At 40.4% G+C, this 19,153-nt stretch overlaps 1 protein-coding gene across 3 annotated transcripts in view; it reads left to right on the forward strand.

Moving 5' to 3' along the window:
• Window positions 1-363: 363 nt before the first annotated feature.
• LANCL1 (LanC like glutathione S-transferase 1) overlaps window positions 364-19,153 on the forward strand; it is a 44,593-nt gene continuing 25,803 nt past the window's right edge. The window contains exons 1-3 of one of the 3 annotated variants that reach the window (XM_007524515.3): window positions 364-422; window positions 743-839; window positions 6,586-6,703. In XM_007524515.3, coding sequence (XP_007524577.1) covers window positions 759-839; window positions 6,586-6,703 — 199 coding nt within the window. In that variant the 5' untranslated portion in view covers window positions 364-422; window positions 743-758. Of the gene's footprint in view, window positions 840-6,585; window positions 6,704-19,153 lie in introns of all 3 variants that reach the window. The other 2 variants (XM_016188794.2, XM_060193972.1) reach the window with 2 other exon arrangements.

A 19,153-nucleotide genomic window follows, 5' to 3' on the forward strand; every position in this document is an offset into this window, starting at 1 on the left:
CCCACCCTAAGGTTCCAGGACTGGGGGGAAATATAGGCTCTATAGTGGAAATGTGAGGTTCCTGTTGTCTTAAGGTTCAAGAAGACAATGGATAGTTATTGTTATCATCACATTATTTGGTGATAGGGTTAACTTTGGAAAGTCCCTTTGATAGGGTTTGGGGTATAGTACCCAGCATCTTGTATATAGCTGTGCTATCGGTTGCTTCTGTTATCCCTGGTCTAGGCTTTTGGGAGAGAACATATCAAAAACAGTCTAAATAAAAAAAAAATTCAAATATTAAAAAAAAGTGTAACTCCTGTCTCTTTAACAAACTGAAAATGAAAAGGGGCGGGGCTTCTGTGTGGCGGCGGTTCTCATTGGTCCGAAGGGCCCGAAGTGGGCGGGGACATCGCTGTCTCTGTGTTGTCCGCGACTGCCGGGTGAGAGGCCACCACTGGGCCGGGTTTCTGGGCGCTGGACTGACCATCGGTTCAGCTTGAGGCTGGAGGGACGTGGGGGGCAGCGAGCCGCCTGCATCGCGGTGCAGTTTGGACCCGGCCGCCTTTTCGCGGAGGTGCGGCGCCCTGGCTACCCGGTTGCTGCTGTGGGCCTGTGAGCCGGTGGGCCGGTGGTCCAGCCGGACCGCAGAAGCCGCGTGGTGGTCGAGGAGCTGGAAGGAAATCTGTGTCAAGCCCACCCCCGCCGGGCGGGGGCCCCTCTCTCAACCAAAGTTTTTCTCTCCCCTCCCCCTGTTCTGCAGGCTTGTTACTCGCGTCATGGCTGAAAGGGCCTTCCCGAATCCTTATGCCGATTATAACAAATCCCTGGCTGAAGGCTACTTTGATGCTGCTGGGAGGGTGAGTTTGGGAGTTCTCTGCCTGCATCCCTGCCTCCAACGTGCAATGCTTGGAAAAGGAGCTCAGTGTTGCTTGGAAGAGAGGATGGACTTCCCTTAACACAATAAAATAAATGACCTATACATAGATCATAAATGCATAGAGTATATGCTAAGATGTACATTGTGAGCTCTGATTTGTTCAGTATCTACGTGTCAGTTGTCATTGTTAATACTCCTATCATTTAAGTTCTATAAATTGCCCGATGTGCATTGAGTCGTGTAGTTTTGCTTTTTTAAAAATTATTATTATTATTAATTATGGTTTGCTTTGATAGGCAAGGCTGTCCACACGTGTGCTCTTGCTGATTTGTGGCTGCATACAAGTTTGGGTAGGGTAAACTAGTAAGTGTGGGAAAGAGATCCTAAAATAGAAAGTGATGGAAGAAAATTGGGCCACTGGCCTGAATATTTTTGTACTGATACCACTTTTCACAGTACAGCCCCACAATTTAAAAAAAAAAAAAAAAAAGAGTTAAACTGGGCAGCACTTCACCTGCTATTGTGCAAAGGAGACCCTGGATGTTAGATAGCAGAGGCCCGTGTTTCCTCCTGCTTCTTGTGGAGAATTTAAATGCCAGGAGTGGATACAGTTCTTTCTATTTAGTTGAAAAATCCTACCTTTGAGTTAGGCTGGAAAAAGCAAGTGCTTTGTGTGCATACTATTAAAAATGTTTTTTTACCAGTTTATTTCTCCTAAACTCATCAGTCCTGTGAATTGTATTTCACATGGCCTTAGAGATTTCACATCTACCAAGGTAACTTTACCTGAGGGTTCTTTTTTGAAATACTTCTCATTACAGATTATTGGGTCAATAATGCAGGTAGAAGATAGAAAGGATGAAATAAAGTTGTAGGATATAAGTTTCCCAGGTACCCAAAGTGTGTGTGGGGGGTGGGGGTAAAATTAATCTAGTCTTCTTGCTTGTTTGTTTTGTTTTATACTAATATATAATAAATTGTTTTTTTGGGGGGTTGTTTGTTTTTCCCTGAGCTCTGAGCCCCAGGCAGAAAGTCATTTGCATAACCATTATGCTGTCTCTCCCAACCCAGTCTTTGCAAAGCTCTGACATTTAGAGGTCTGGTGGATTCCTTTAAACCATCTCGTTCTGTTTAGCTCTGCAGGTCCTGAAGCTGACATATTTGTCTTGTCTTGTTAGAAGCAGACATGCTACTTCATGCTAACTTGGCAAAGAGAACACTTGATGCTGTATCTTAATGACAGAAGTTATCAACAGATGTAGCTCAGTGACCAGGCTGTTTATAAATTAGATGCTTTAACAAATTTAACTCTTATTAGAGGGGTAGGGGATATATTCATAAATATAAACTTCAACTCTCAAATAATAATGTAATTTTCTGCTTCAGACACGTTTGTTGGACAGATCCCAGAAACTACGATACCAGTTCTAAACTTGTTCAGAGCTTAGCAGTAAAAATCATCAGATGGGAAAATTCTCCTTCTTAATTTATTAATTCTAAGATGTCAGGAAGGAGTTGGTCTATTGTGGGGCACCTATAAGAAACAAAAAAGGGCTGTTAGAGGCTTCAAATTCTTACTCTTTGGTCTGCCACAAATAATCAATATTCTCAGGCATGTCAGTTTTTTTTTTTAATTTTTTATTTAAGAAAGGATTAATGAACAAAAACATAAGGTAGGAGGGGTACAACTCCACACAATTCCCACCACCCAATCTCCATAACCCACCCCCTCCCATGATAGCTTTCCCATTCTCTAGCCCTCTGGGAGCATGGACCCAGGGTCATTGAGGGTTGCAGAAGGTAGAAGGTCTGGCTTCTGTAATTGCTTCCCCGCTGAACATGGGCGTTGACTGGTTGGTCCATACTCCCAGTCTGCCTCTCTCTTTCCCTAGTAAGGTGTGTCTCTGGGGAAGCTGAGCTCCAGAACACATTGGTGGGGTCTTCAATCCAGGGAAGCCTGGCCAGCATCCTGGTGGCATCTGGAACCTGGTGATTGAAAAGAGAGTTAACATACGAAGCCAAACAATTTGTTGAGCAATCATGGATCCCAAGCTTGGAATAGTGGAGAGGAAGTGTTAGGGAGGTACTCACTGCAAACTCTAGTGTACTTCTGCTTTCAGGTATATATTTTGCAGTAGTTTATGGATACGTGTGCACATAAGCTCTCTCTCACAGAAACTGGTGTATATCTAGGTTATGGGACTTTGTTAGAAAGTGAACCACCTGAGATGAAATTAGAGTGTACTATAAAAGGAAAGGTCTCACCCGAGTAATGAAACTGAAGGGTTGTCATTCCACATGTGAAGTCTCTGGACACAGTCTGAAGTGAAGCATGTTGAGATGGCAATCGTTGCGTTGGTTAGGTTGTGATCGGCGGATGCAATATTATTTGGTTTGGATTGGGCGATGCATACGGGAAAGTGGGCCCTATCCAAGGGTTCCAGGACTGGGGGAAGTAGGGGCTCTATAGTGGAGATGTGAGGTTCCTGCTGTCTTAGGGTTCAAAAAGACAATCGATAGTTAATGTTATCATCACATTATTTGTTAATTGGGTTAAGTTTGAAAAGTCCTTTTGTTAGGGTTTGCTGTACAGTACCCAGTATCTTGTATATAGCTGTGCTAGGCATGTCAGTTTTATTAAAAGCAGTGTGTGCCGAATGAAAAGCCATTTCCCTTCCAGAAACTGAAGTGTTTTCATTAGTCTTGGTCTCTTAAAATAAGGCCAGACGAGAAACTAAATAGTATATAAGAAATGAGGTATGAGCAAAAGAAAAAATAGTTCATGTAGGTATACTCATCTAACAAACTGAGATTTATACACCTTTTATGTTAATATGGTAATATATTTTATCTTACTAAATGTGTTTTGAGGACTTGGTGAATCTGTAACCTGGCAGAAATTGTTAAATAATGAGAATGTGCCCATTAGACAATGTGGTTTCTTCAGAGGTGGCATAAGAGGTCATAGTAGTGTATAAGTATAAATCATCCAGATGTGGTTGATAGTCCTATTTTCTTAAGATAGAGGAGAGAGAGAAAGAGAGAGAGAGAGACCCCACAGCAACAAAGCTTTTTTCAGTGCTGTAGAGGCGACTTGAACCTGAGTCACACATACAACAAAGCAGTACACTATCCAAGTGAACTGTTCCGACAGTCCAATAATCTTACTTGCTTTATCAAAGATGCTATTAAAGTTTAAAACTCAATCCCCTTTGTAGTAGTAGTAATTATTTTGATGCTCTCATTTATTTAGTGTTAAAATATCCCCTTTTTTAAAAAATGAGATTTTGATGCCAACACACAGAAAGATGAACTGATTTTACTATGCTTACATGGTGAAATACAATATCCATTAATCATTTTCAGGGTTTCACCACTCCAGAATGGCTTTTCCAGATAGAAAGATTAAGAGAGAGAGAGACAGACAGACAGACAGAAACCACAGCACTGAAGCATCTTTCCTTGAGGTGGGGGCTGGGCTCAAACCTGCCTCAAGTCATGTGCGTGGCAAAGCAGTGCACTATCCAAGTGAGCTATTTACTGACCCAATAATGTCCCTTTGAAATGTCCCCCAACAGATTTAGAAATGTTACTGCTTTGTGAAATCCCTGTGTGGGGGATCCCAGCAAACTCCTAAAAATCATTGAAGGACATATTAAAGTGGTATTTTTGGTGGCGCACCTGGTTAAGAGCTCACATTACAGTACACAGGACCCAGGTTCAAGCCCCTGGTCCCCACCTGCAGGGGGGAAGCTTCACAAGTGGTGGTGAGGCAGGACTGCAGGTATCTCTCTGTTTCCCTCTCCTCTCTCAATTTCTCTATCCAATAATAAATAAGAATAATAAAATAACATTTCAAAAATAACAATAATAAAATGATCTCTTAAGACACTTCATGATTCTGTGTATAAAGATGACTTTAAAAATACATTTCTAGGGAGTCGGGCTGTAGCATAGCGGGTTAAGCGCACGTGGCGCAAAGCGCAAGGACCGGCTGAAGGATCCCGGTTTGAGCTCCGGCTCCCCACCTGCAGGGAAGTCCCTTCACAGGCAGTGAAGCAGGTCTGCAGGTGTCTGTCTTTCTCTCCCCCTCTCTGTTTTCCCCTGCTTTCTCCATTTCTCTCTGTTCTATCCAACAACGACTACAACAATAATAACTACAACAATAAAACAGCAAGGCCAACAAAAGGGAATAAATAAATAAAATATTTTTAAAAATACACTTCTAAGGGGCTGGGCAGTAGTGCACTGGTTTAAGCACACATATAGTAAGTAGTACACCAGGAGCAGTGGATTTGTAGTGCAGGTACTGAGCCCCAGCAATAACCTTGGAGGCAAAAAAAGAAAAAAAAAATTTCTAATGTCTCTAGGGGGTAATAACATTGACTGTGTGGCCCTCTCAGCTCACCGGCATCTACCATATAACTCTAGATGTGTGACTAACTCCTAGAACCCCAGCCTTAATTTTTTTTAAAATCATATCCAAATTAGTCCTTGTCGCCCCATAGGCTGGTTAAGATGGTAAAAGTAATCAACGTTTCCATCCTTACATACAAAAGACCAATGACACATGAACTCGATTGATCGTATAAGTGCCTTTTTTTAATCGGTAGGGCAGATATAATGACTCAGAGGTAACTGAAGCATAACAAGTTGAACAAAATCACTCAATTAAGTAGCTAAGTATAATATATATCTAGGCCCAGACTTTGGGCATTAAACTCTTACTCTGCCAGGCATTGAACTAGACATAGATTTTTTGATGCATATGCTTTTTACTGCTTGAGGCTCCTGATATACATCAATTCTTTTAGCTTCACATGTGTGTCTTTAATAATTGTGTGTGTGTGTGTGTTTGTGTGTGTGTATGAGAGAGAGAGGGGTAGAGACAGACTAGAACACTGCCCACCTCTGGCATCTGGTGGTGCCATAGATTGAACTCTCAGACCTTAGGAATACAGCTCCAGTACCCAACCACTGAGCTATCTCCTCAGCCTACTTCTATTTTTAAAAAGTATTTTTTTAATATTTATTTTCCCTTTTGTTGCCCTTGTTTTTTATTGTTGTTGTTATTGTCATCACTGTTAAATAGGACAGAGAGAAATAGAGAGAGGAGGGGAAGACAGAGAGGGAGAGAGAAAGAGAGACACCTGCACACCTGCTTCACCACCTGTGAAGCGACTCCCCTGCAGGTGGGGAGCCAGGGGCTTCAACCCAGGGTCCTTATGCCAGTCCTTGCTCTTTGCGCCACGTGCGCTTAACCTGCTGCACTACCGCCCAACTCCCAAAAAAAAAAGTATTTTTTTAAGTATCAAAAACAGAGTTCCACTGAGGGATAGCAAGCATCTTCTTATCTGTACTTAATTTACTAAAACAGCATTTATTGCAATAAAATATTGTTTTAAATAATAGATGAGCTCTGTTACTTGGAAATTACAATGAGCCAGTTTATTGTCACTGGCCTATTTTAGTATTTAATTAAAATTCTTATGTAAACCATTTAAATTAAATAGAAATACATACTGCCTTATTTGTAAAATGTAGTGATAGATTTGAGTTCTGTTAATTTGCTGCTTTTGTTTAAGAAGAAAAGTGTCCAATTCTCCCATGTAGAACAAGATGTGATCTAAGTAGAAATGAAGTAACTTCTTCTTGTGCTATCATACTATCTAGGAAGTTGAATGGCCCACCTTGTTTGATATTTGTTTTCCCTTTGCTATCTTCAGCTAACTCCTGAGTTCTCACAACGCTTGAACAATAAGATTCGAGAGCTTCTTCAGCAAATGGAAAGAGGCCTAAAGTCAGCAGACCGTCGGGATGGCACTGTTTACACTGGCTGGTCAGGTATGAAGTGTTAACTGAGCTGGCATAAGCAGTTGTAGATGCATGGTTAGTTCTCGTTGGCTTTCCCCTTAGTTTCTACATTGTAATAAGACCCAGACATAAAAATCTCTTTCCTAATTTATCGGGAATGCCTATTACTTTTGTTATTCATGGAAAAACAAGGAAAAGCCAGGTAGCTAGATTTAATGTTACCACTGATTATAAAGTGATCACCTTAAACATCTAACTCACCCATTCAGGAAGAACATAACATAACACATATTATCAGGTTGCTACAGTAGGAAGAGAAGTGGGATAGATTTCCAATTTAAATTAACCATTTGTCAACATTAGGAAAAGCCATCAAAGCCCGACTTAGCTGGCTAAAAAGCTGAAAAATGAAATTTTCTTTGGAAGTACTAATTTATTCCAAATAAGTGCAAGTTTGGTTAGACATTTTTGGTAGTACGTGTTTTCCCACATCAACTCCTTTGAATTGCTGATACACTTTCACTTTATTTCCTTGATGTTCTTGCTGGCTCTCAGAAGCAGCTAAGATGGCAAATATCTGAGGCAAACTGGCATACAAAGCAGTTTAGGGTGTCTTCAATTGCTCATTATTTTGTGACTCAGCATAAAAGTCTTGTAGATCAATTTGCTAATGGCTTTTGAGGCAAGGTTCCTAATGTCTTCTAATCGAGCATTGTTAAAAAGTCATTATTCCCACATAAAATGGACTGACTCTGCTAGGGTCTTGATAAGTAAAATACTTCCCTGTGCCAACATTCAATCCAACTAGCATAAAAAAAACTGAGTTGCATAGGAAACTAAAGTTGAAGATCATAAAATTATAATGCTAGTACCTTTTCCTATAATATATTCATAACTGTGGTGTTATTACCAAGAATACTACACTCATAAACATCTGAACAGTAAAAACATTTCGCTTTGTATCATAGCATTGACATAATTGTGTGTAGATTTGTATGTTTCCTATGTTACCTTTCAAAAATGCGTTTTAGAAAATAAGAATTTTCCTTAACTTGTTCAGCATCAAATTCAGGGTCATATATTTATAAATGTTAATTTATTATCTGCTTTTCTTGCTAGCTTGTCTAAGATTATATTACTTTGGGAAATGCTAATTTTAGAATTAATTTTCTTCTTCAGCATTGATGTTCTTTGTTGTCAGTTTACACTGAAAGTGTATACAAGCTACATAGTGTTTGTTACAGCTTATATAAGCAAACTACATAATTATTACAGTTAATTAAAATTTTGAATCACAGTTCTGTTATGTTTCATTCCACAGTAGAAATATGGTCTGGTAGTTAATTCTGATTCTGCTAAGACTAAGGCACAGAATGAGATTAAATTTAGAATATACCCTAAATAATAAAAAGTATGGTGATGGGGCCTCGTGGTGGTGCACCTGGTTGAGCACACACATTAGAATTTACGGAGGGGGGAGGCAGCGGTAAGGATTCTGGTTCGAGCCCCCGGCTCCCCACCTACGGTGGGGGGGGGGGGTGTCACTTCACAAATGGTGAAGCAGGTCTGCAGGTGTCTTTCTCTCCCCCTCTCCTGTCTGCTCTCTCTCGATTTATCTCTATCTTGTCCAACAACAACAACTATAACAACAATAACAAGCTCAACAAAATGGGAAAAATAGCCTCCAGGAGCAGTGGATTCATAGTGCAGACATAGAGCCCCAGCAATAACCCTGTAGGCAAAAAAAAAAAAAAAAAAAAACTTCCTGTAAGGCCCATTCAGTATTTCAATTCTAATTTTCATTGACTGAATCACAGTGGCATGGCCATAATTAATAACCAGGATAGATGGAAAATTTAGTTGGTGTTTCTAGGGAGACTTTTATTTGAATTTTGGTACAACGTACTATAGGGATGTCAGAGGTCAGGAAGATAGCATAATGGTTATGCCAAAAAGCTTTCATGCCTGATTCTTTGAGGTCCCAGGTTCAATCCCCTGACTCTGGTCTCTCTCTCTTTATCTATCTTTCTGTTCGTATCTCTTCCTTTCATAAAGTAAATGAAACAATATATATTCTTAAAAAGGAATGTCAAACTATAAATATTTTTTCTGAAAGAGTATAAAAGTCTAGAAAGGGACAGTAACTGATTCTAAACTAAGTACTCTAGAATGTTTATGTTTTCTCTCTTTGGCTAAACAGTTCTCTGCCTCCCCTTTCTAATTTCTCTCAAACTTTTATTGTCTCAAGATTGGGGAGCCCATAATGTGTCTGGACCATCCATCAAACCATAGTTAACTCCATAGTCTGTGCTTCCAATTCCTAATGCTAATGAAAGAGCGCTCAACTGCTTAACTTCAGAATGCCTCATTCTTGCTCTGTGTAGACTTGTCTCAGGTGACTACTTGACCTTGAAAATGAAAAAGATTTAGTGAAGATAGGGAACACCCATGGTTTTGTTTTTTATGCAACATTTGAATGCAACAAGAATTGATGACAGGTGACTTGCGAAAGCAACATAGTGGTGTTACATTAAGATAAAATATTGAATTTTGGGGGAGGGGACTTAGTTTACAGTGGAGAAATCATCCCTCTCCCACCTTTCCCAGAGTCTTTTGCTTTGATACAATACACCTTGTCCTGTCTACATGTTACTTTATTCCTTCCCTCCCTTTCCCCATATATTAAGTCCTGCTTATAAGAGAGATCATTTGGTATTGATATGTGTCCCTCTCCTTTTGGCTTAACTCACTTAATCTGGTATCTTCAAGTTTCACCAAAGATGACACAAAGGAGATGCCTTCATCATTTTTGACAGCTGTACTCAGCTGTATTCCACCATTTATATACCACAAGTTTTGTTTTGTTTTTCTCACCCCTAAGTGTGACTACAGCCGGGTACACATAGTCAACGTGAGAGAGAAGTAAAACACTGGCGTTCCGTGTCACACCCAAGCTGAAGACATACAACAAAAGTCGGTGATTTGATGGGTTCCCAAAGTTGTTCTATACCACAACTTTTTTTTTTCCTCCAGGGTTATTGCAGGGGCTCGGTGTCTGCACCACGAATCCACTGCTCCTGGAGGCCATTTTTTCCTTTTTGTTACCCTGATTGTTTTATCGTCGTTATCGACGTTGTCGTTGTTGGACAGGACAGAGAGAAATGGAGAGAGGAGGGGAAGACAGAGAAGGGGGAGAGAAAGATAGACACCTGCAGACCTGCTTCACCATTCGTGAAGCGACTCCCCTGCAGGTGGGGAGCTGGGGGCTCGAACTGGGATCCTTCCACTGGTCCCTGTGCTTTGCACCACGTGCACTTAACCCACTGCACCCACATGCATCTGATATTGGATATCTGGGTTGCTTCCAGATTACAAACTGTGTTGCTATAAACATGGGTTTACATAGATCTTTTCTGATAGGTGTTTCCTTTGGCTATATCCCCCCGGAGAGGAATTGCTAGGTCCTAGGGGGTAGTTCGATTTCTGGTGTGCAAATATGTCTCCAAATTGCTTTCCACAAAGGTTGAACCATTTTGCACTCCCACCAGCAATGCAGAAGTGTCCCTTTTTCTTCACATCTCTCCAACATTTGTTGTTTCTGTCCTTACTGATAAATGACATTCTCACCAGTATAAAGTGGTTTCTCATTGTGGTCTTTAATTTGCATTTCTCTGGTGATCAATGACTTTGAGCACTTTCTCATATATCTGCTGGCCAGCCCTTAGTATCTCTTCTTCAGTGAAATATCTGTCCATATCTTCACCCCATCTTCTAATGGGGTTGCAGAGAGTGCGTGTGTGCGTGTGTGTGTGTGTGTGTGTGTGTGTGTGTGTATGTGTGTTAAACATGCTGGGCTCTTTATATATTTTAGTCCTTTGTCTGAGGTGTGAGGTGTGTTATGTTCTCCCATGCTGTAGGGTGGTGGTACCCTTTGCTATACAGCAGCTATGATGTAGTCCCATTGGTTTACTTTTGCTTTTATTTTATTCTGTTTTATTTTATTTCTTTTTGCTATTAGATTTGAATCCTTGAAGGCTTTTCTGAAGCATAGGTCTTGAAGTGTCCTGCCTATAATTTCTTCAACATATTTGATAGTTTCTGACCTAATGACCATGTCCTTGGTCCACTTGGAGTTGACTTGTGCTTAGCAATATATGATGGCTCAATTTCATTTGCTTGTGCATTTCAATCTAATTTTCCCAACACCATTTGTTGAAGAGACTCTCTTTTCTCCATTTAATGGTCTGGGACTCCTTGTCAAAAACTAGTTGACCATAGATGTGGTGGCCTATTTCTGGATCTTCAGTTTTATTCCATTGATCTGTGTCTGCTTTGGTTCCAGTACCAGGCAATTTTGATTACAATATCTCTGTCATGTAATACCTCTAGGCTTGTACCTTTTTCTCAAGATTCCTTTGGCAATCCTGGGGATTTTTCAGTGTGAGATAAATTTTTGTAACTTTTGTTCTATTCCTTTAAATAAATTATTGGTACTTTTGACAGGCATTGCATTGATCTTTATATGGCTCTGGGGAGGATGGTCATTTTGACAGTATTAATTCTTCTAATTCATGAGCATAGAATGTCTTTCCATTTCTTTGTGTCTCTATTTCTTTGAAGAGTGACTCATTTTCTGTGTAGAAGTCCTTCACTTCCATTGTTAACTTGATTCCAAGATATTTATCTTTCCTGCTATAGGGCAGGAGATTGATTTCTGGATAATTTTTTCTCCTAATACAGTGTTTTCATAGAGGAATACCATTGATTTTTGTATATTGATTTTTACTATATTATTCAATAATATCCAAGAGTTTTCTACTGAATTCTTTAGGGCTTTGTATATATACACTATACACCATTAAGTACCATCTGCAAACAGGAGCAGTTTCAAGTCTTCTCTTCCGATCTAAATTCCTTTGATTCCTTTCTCTGGTCTGATTGTTATGGCTAGGACTTCCAGGGCAATGTTGAATAGTAATCTAGCCATGTGTTTTTAATATTACATATATAATTAAAACTGAAAGGCTGGACTCTTGTTTTCCCCCACCCTCTGTCTTTTCAGCAAAAAATTAAGACTAATAGTAACAAGGTACTTTATAGAATTTCTGCAAAAGCATCTTCTATGTGGTCTATCTGTCTGTCTATTTTAGATAGAGACAGAGAGGTAGAGAGAGGGAGAGAAATCATAGTACCAAAACTTCTTTCAACAAAGTGGGGGCCATACTTAAACCTGGGTTGCACTCTTGGGAAATTTCCCTGGCTCCTTGGGTGTTTAGAAATTGCCATGTGGGGGCCAGATAGTGGTGCACCTGGTTGAGCACACACATTACAGTGTGCAAGGACCCGGTTCAAGCCCCTGGTCCCCACCTGCAGGGAGAAGCTTCACAGGTGTTGAGGCAGGGCTGCAGGTGTCTCTCTGTCTCTTTACCTCTATCTTCCCCTCCCCTCTAAATTTCTCTCTGTCTCTATTCTAATAAATAAATAAAATATTTTAAAAAATAAAAAAAGAAATTGCTATGTGAATAATAAATACTTAATGGTAAAATGATACATACAGTTTTAAATAGAAATGTTAAGAGATGCCATTCATTATCTCAATAAATATTTGACACTAACCTTACAAATTATTTTATACCTGAAATGAGCTTTTGTTTTAAAATGGAAGCAGAAGATATAATACTGTGCTGAACATTAGCTTTTATTAGGATTAAGACGTCATTTTCACCAGAGACTACTTATTTACACCTAGAGTTGTCCATAGTGTTATTCTTAAAAACTGTATCCCTAATTTTTACCTTCTATGATCCACAGCAAAGAGGTAAAATGCCTTAATCCTAGGAAAGAAAGGTGGGAAGAGTTCTGAAGGCCCTATAATTGTCCTGTTAGTAAATGAAGCCATTATTACCACAAACCCCTCACTTCTCTTTCATGCTTATTCAGAAACAAAGTGCTGTGAATAATAAATTGTTTAGGCAGTAATTAAGAGCCAATAAAACATTGCTCTGTTTTGTTAAATATGACAAATAGATGCTAAATGACTACTGTAATAATATTCCAAAAATCAGAATTCAATAATTTAATGATAACATTAAAAGTTGGGATTCAGGCAGTAGCACAGTGGGTTAAGTGCACATGTAAAGATCCCTGTTCGAGCCCCTGGATCCCCACCTGCAGGGGGTTGCTTCACAAGCGGTGAAGCAGGTCTGTAGGTGTCTATCTTTCTCTCCCCCTCTCTGTCTTTCCCTCCTTTTTTGATTTCTCTCTGTCCTATCCAACAACAATGACAGCAATAACAGTAATAGCTACAACAGTGATAAAAAACAAAACAAGGGCAACAAAAGGGAGGGGGGAAATAGCCTCCAGGATCAGTGGGTTTGTAGTGCAAGCACCGAGCCCTAGCAATAATCCTGGAGACAAAAAAAAAAGTAGGGATTCATAAGGAAATGAGGATCATCAATATGCAGTTTCATGATCATTGGCTGTTAAAGGACAGGGGTAAAGGTTACAGCTGATTCTTTCAGGAACTAGCTGTTGGCACAGCTAGGATGGTGTACATATTACCATCCTCAAGGACCTGGGTTCAAGCCCCGTATCCCTTCTGGCAGGGGAGAAGCTTCAGAAGTTGTGGAACAGTGCTACAGGTGTCTCTCTTTTTCTCTGCTCCTCTCTCACTCTCTCTTTCTGTCCCTATTGGAAAGAGGGAAAAAAAAACAAAAGGTCCCTGGGAATGATGATGGAGTTGTCTACAAGCACCAAACCCCAGCTATAACCCCAAACCTCTGGTGGTTAATAATAATAACAACAACAATGTTAAAAATGATCCTTGTTGAGGGAGTCGGGCTGTAGTACAGCGGGCTAAGCGCAGGTGGCGCAAAGCACAAAGACCGGCATAAGGATCCCGGTTCGAACCCCGGCTCCCCACCTGCAGGGGAGTCTTCACAGGCAGGTCCGCAGGTGTCTGTCTTTCTCTCCTCCTCTCTGTCTTCCCCTCCTCTCTCCATTTCTCTCTGTCCTATCCAACAACAACAACAATAATAACTACAACAATAAAACAACAAGGGCAACAAAAGGGAAAAAATAAATAAAATAAATATAAAAAAAATGATCCTTGTAATTTATACTCCCAGAGGATAAAGAATAGGGAAGTTTCCAATAGAAAGGACAGAACTGTGCTGGTGAGAACTATATGGAATTATACCCCTGTTATCTTACAAACTTGTTAATCATCATTAAATAACTAATAATATTTTTAAATGATTCACTTAATAAAATATTACTAGAATTTACATTTGAATGTTAGAAGCCGTGAATATGTGCATATAGCAGAAGTTATATGCCAGACACCATTCTAAAAACTTTAATTCAGTGAGCTAAAGTAAGTGTCAAAGCAACTCCTCATTATGAATACCAAACCAGCTAAGAAAACTAAAGCAATGTGAAGCAGAGTACTTATTCAAGGTTATCTAACTAGTAAACTATCAAGTTAGGGGTTCAATCCAGGAAGCCTAAGCTTTTACCTCATGAGAAATGGGGGTAAAGGGAAGAGAGTGCTTTTTTTTTTGCTTTTTTTTTTTTTTTTTTTCCTCCAGGGTTATTGCTGGGCTCGGTGCCTGCACCATGAATCCACCGCTCCTGGAGGCCATTTTCTTTTTTTCCCCCTTTTGTTGCCCTTGTTGTAGCTTCGTTGTGGTTATTATTATTGCCCTTGTTGACGCAATTCGTTGTTGGATAGGACAGAGAGAAATGGAGAGAGGAGGGGAAGACAGAGAAGGGGAGAGAAAGATAGACACCTGCAGACCTGCTTCACCGCCTGTGAAGCGACTCCCCTGCAGGTGGGGAGCCGGGGGCTCGAACCGGGATTCTTACGCGCCGGTCCCTGCGCTTTGCGCCACATGCGCTTAACCCACTGCGCCACCGCCCGACCCCTGGAAGAGAGTGCTTTTACTCTCAGCTTCCACGTTTAGTTTTTTTCCCATACATTTTATAAGTGAAGATCTCGCTACACATAAGCTATAAAAGGGTGTGACTTAAGCACTGACAAGATGACACTTGTGCTTTTATAAAATATTTTATGATTGAGTAGGCTTAAATGTTTTAGGGAAAAAAAATTGGGATGGGCCTGGTAAACAAGAAAGTAATCTGGAAAGAAAGAGAGAAAGATGACTCACTAGGCAGGTCAGAATAAGCACTTGGCAGCTAGGAAAATAGCCCAACTGGTAGACCTTGGTGTTTCCATGCCTCAGACTCCTGATTCGATCCCGTATGTCAGAATAATGTTCTCTTTTCTCTCTCTCTTTATAAGTGAAATTCTTATCCCATATGAAATAAATAAAATAACTCTTTTGTAAAAATAAATAAATAAAAGTTATTCAGGATTGGACAGACGGTAAACTTTGAAAATATTTACAGGAATTTGCAGCTAAGTAAATGAAATCCCCCATGTTGTTTTATAGAAGATATCCCCCCATCCTGATCGTGAATTAAAGTATTCAGCATGGCTCAGGTAAGGCAGTTAACTGGGCCAAGACAGAAGCTTTTCCACTAATTGCTTATATTTGAAAAGGCTTATTGAGAATCTTCTCAGATGAAATAGCACCCACAGTCTGAAATCAACTGGTAGCTCCTGCAGCTGTTAATAAGCAATATTTGAATCCAACAGCCTTAGTTCTTGTCATTGAAAACCTCCTTCATAGAATGTAGTACAATGCAGGGTAATGCATCACGATACTGATGTCTGACTTGTGCCAACAATACAATAAGCACTGAGTTGTTCATTTTCAGCCTTCATCTTTTCTTGGTAGATTTACAAGAGTTCTTGTGCTCTTGTATTGAGGAGCAGAAAAGCATTTGGCTCTTCAGGTGCCCCATCAAGAACTGCTGTATGTAATATTCATGTAGCCCAAACAGTGTAGGGAAAGGGTGGGCACAGAGGCCTCTAACATCAAATCCAAAGGCAAGCTTCTAAGTGGTTCTCAGAATGTTGAAGATTTGCCGGGTAGCATAGCCCCCACCTGCTATGCTAGGTTTTGTTCCAGGTAGATTGTGGGTTCTAGAGGGCAGAAGATTTTAATGTGCCTAATAAAAATGAACAGCAGGAAACACTGGTGAGGATTACTATAATAAAGCATTAAATGGAGCAGATGAGGTATTCTTGTGTCAGAATTAAGCATTCCGTGGAAAAGGATTGCTTCCCCTTGCAGATCACATAGTAGAAAAGTTAAGTAAACCCAAGGGATGGCTCACCTCACCACTGCCTTGAAGAGAATGAGATGAGGGAAATTGCTAGCCTTCATTTAATTTCATCCCCCCCCCCACTCTTCTTAACTATAAGGATTCCTACGGGAAATAATAATCAGCTCACACTTAAAAAATACATGCAGGACTCCAGGGGCTGTAGTTCTCAAAGACATGACCCAGTCTTCTATAAGCAACTCACAAAGTTAATGAGGCTAAGATTGGCATATATTTTTTCTTTTCAAGTATTAGATAACATTTTCAATAAGAGGATGTGCAGCCCAATCCCTCGAGTAATATTAACTTGCGCTCTAAATGCAAGTCATTACAGTGTTTCATGCCGCCATCCCTCTGATCTGCAAACACATAGCCTCTGAGCTACAGCTTTTGCATGTGGGTTTTAGTTTCTGCTGATCCCGGACTTCTTTGAAAGGAATTGTTCTGGCCAGGTGTCTTTTCTTTGCAATTTGACCTTGTAAGTGGCTCTTCAGCAGAGCCCGCTTTTCAGTATCTAGTCTGACTTGAACCAAGTGTCCTTCACCTTCAGGGGATACCCGTAGGCTTCCCAGGGGAAGTCCTTAGGCCAAGCAGAAGGAATTAAGGGTGTGACTTTACACTGGGCTTCTTAAAGCCTGTCATAGTGACCACCAGTTGAATGAATGATAACAAAAGGGTCACTTGGCTTTCTTTCTGATTGTGTTTTATATGGTAGTGATGTTACAGCATTGTGTCATAGACCAGTTTGAAACAGCTGTCAGGGTTAAATGTCACCAGTGTGCCTGGATGAAGGTTTTTGTAGATAGACTGGTAGAAAGAGGAAAGAAAGAAAAATGTTAAATCTAAGCAATTTGATTTTTATATAAACAAGGCCAGGAAGACTGAGACCATATCTGGCATTCTACTTCCAGCCCTCAGCACTTTACACAATGCCAGGTCCACTCATATTTGATGGCTACTATGTTTTTTTGTGGAAGGAAAAGAAAGAAAAATGAGAATCTTTATCTACCACCATTGCAAACTAAAATAATAACTTACACCAAACTAAGAAAAGGGGGAAGGAGTTGAATTTAGCTCACTTCATATTTGTTAGGATGTGAAGGAGTTCATCTTATCTCCCTCAAACCTCTGGTCCAATTGAGAAGTGAACTCAGAAGTGAGGTGGGGTATATATCTGCTTTCTGCTTGGTAAAACTGGGTCAAGTACCCTCAGAACTCTCAGGAGAGCAGCCAAATGTCATGCAGTACATACACTGTTGTGCTCATTGAGAGATGCCAGTCAGGGAGGACAGAGGCAGGAAATGGAAAGATGAAAATATAGTTCTCCCTGGTTGTTTTTGTTTGCTTGCTTGTTTGTTTTTGGTCAGGCATCAGAGATGAGATAGGTTAAACATTCATTCAGAGATTCACATTCTAATAGGGCAGAGTATCTGTTAAATAGTTAGTATGTGCCAGAAACTAGTATAGGCGTTGGCAGTCAGCTGAGGTAAAGAACAAACACCTCATCACAGACCCCTGCAAGCGCCAACCCGGCTTTGACCTAGCACGTTATGATTGGGCCCTCCTCAATCACTATCGAACAGGCCATGGCCGGTGCGCCGCTATGTTCCATCGCTGGGGAGCCAGAGACGACCCGAACTGCCCCTGCGGCTCCAGACAGACTATGACCCACATAGTCAACGACTGCCACCTCTCCAGATTCAAAGGAGGTCTTGAAACTTTACATCAGGCTCAACCTGACGCTGTTAACTGGCTACGGAAGAAGGGCAAACGCTAGAAGAAGAAGAAGTATAGGGGTCAGATGGTCCACAGTAACTACAAATAGCTGTTATTTCCATCTCACAAATAGAGAAATTCCGTGAGTAGTTTAAGATCACAGAGCCACTAAATTGATTGGGCCAGGCTTCAGTCCTGCATCAGATTCCTGAACCTAAGCTTTTAACTCCCATGCTGAAGGAGGACTTAAAATTTGTTGTGAAAATCTGAGTTAAAGACCAAGAATGTTTCCTAATTTAACAATGAAAAGTAGTCCTTTGCAGGTCCCAATGAAAAAGAGAATGAAACGATGATGTCTTTGTTTGCTTGTTTGTTTGTTTATTTGTTTATTTTAATCTCTTGTCCTTGCTGGACAGTCAGCCCAGAAATCAGAAAAGGAGAAGAAAAGAAATAATAACAAAGAACATCTTCAGAGTGCTCATTTGTACTCTAATCTCCTTTTCTCTGACCTTGTTTGGAGCAATATTGCTGAGTAAAAGGTGTGGAGTCACTTCTCTTCTGATTACCTGTTGACAGAATTAAAGTAGCAGGGTAACACTACAGTCACGAGCTCAGGATATTCGGCTGCAATCTGAGGACCAAGTGGTTGTAACAGTCAATGTTGTGACTCTTCCCAGGCTGTGTGCAGAGTATCCATACAATAACTGCCATCACTGGGCAATTATTTTATAAGTCTGGAAGGGACAAAACTTAGTAATTGGAATCATAGTAGCATCTGCAACTTGGTGGCTGAAAGGCAGTAAGATATAAAGCAGGACAAAGTTTTTAATAAACAAGAACTAAAAAGTAGGGATAGAGCAAGTGAGATTAGGAGATTAGAGCTCCTGGGGTGGAAAGAAGCTAGGAAATCTATTTTAGGTATGTTCCTAGGTGCCCATGACATTAATAATTTTTGCCTAAGCTTGATAGCTAATATTCAGGCAGACTAAAAATATTGTCTGAGATCATGGTGTTAGAGATGAGAATAGAATTATAAAGTTAAATTAGGCCAGAGAGTAGCTCCCAAACTTGAAGAAAGTATATAAATACCATTAACTGTTTACCCATTTATCTTACCTAGGGCCTATGTATATTCACATTTAGCATAGGACCCTGTGTAACCTCTGAATCCCTGTCAGTTTGAACTCACAGTCCATGGTCACAGCTGGGAGCATTCTAGGCTGCACTCATTTCAGAGCCAGTCTTCCCTGAGTGGTAAAGTAGGATGACCCAGCCTCCCTTTGGAGGGAGGTGCAGTCTTTGCCATTACTACTTGATAGCTATGGTAAGGTCTTTGAGAGATCCACAAGAGTTATGATGACATTCCTGATGGAAATGAACAGTGATGGTAGTGAGAGGGATCTTTAAGAGTTCTTGGCCCATAATGTCTATGAGGGAATCTAAGGATTCCCTGATCCTGACTTCCCTGGACAGACAACCTCGCCAATGTGTCCAGGAACCTCACCTCCCCAGAGACCTACCCTGCTAGGGAAA

Source organism: Erinaceus europaeus, chromosome 7, assembly GCF_950295315.1.
Source record: "Erinaceus europaeus chromosome 7, mEriEur2.1, whole genome shotgun sequence".
In the NCBI taxonomy this organism is placed as follows: domain Eukaryota; kingdom Metazoa; phylum Chordata; class Mammalia; order Eulipotyphla; family Erinaceidae; genus Erinaceus; species Erinaceus europaeus.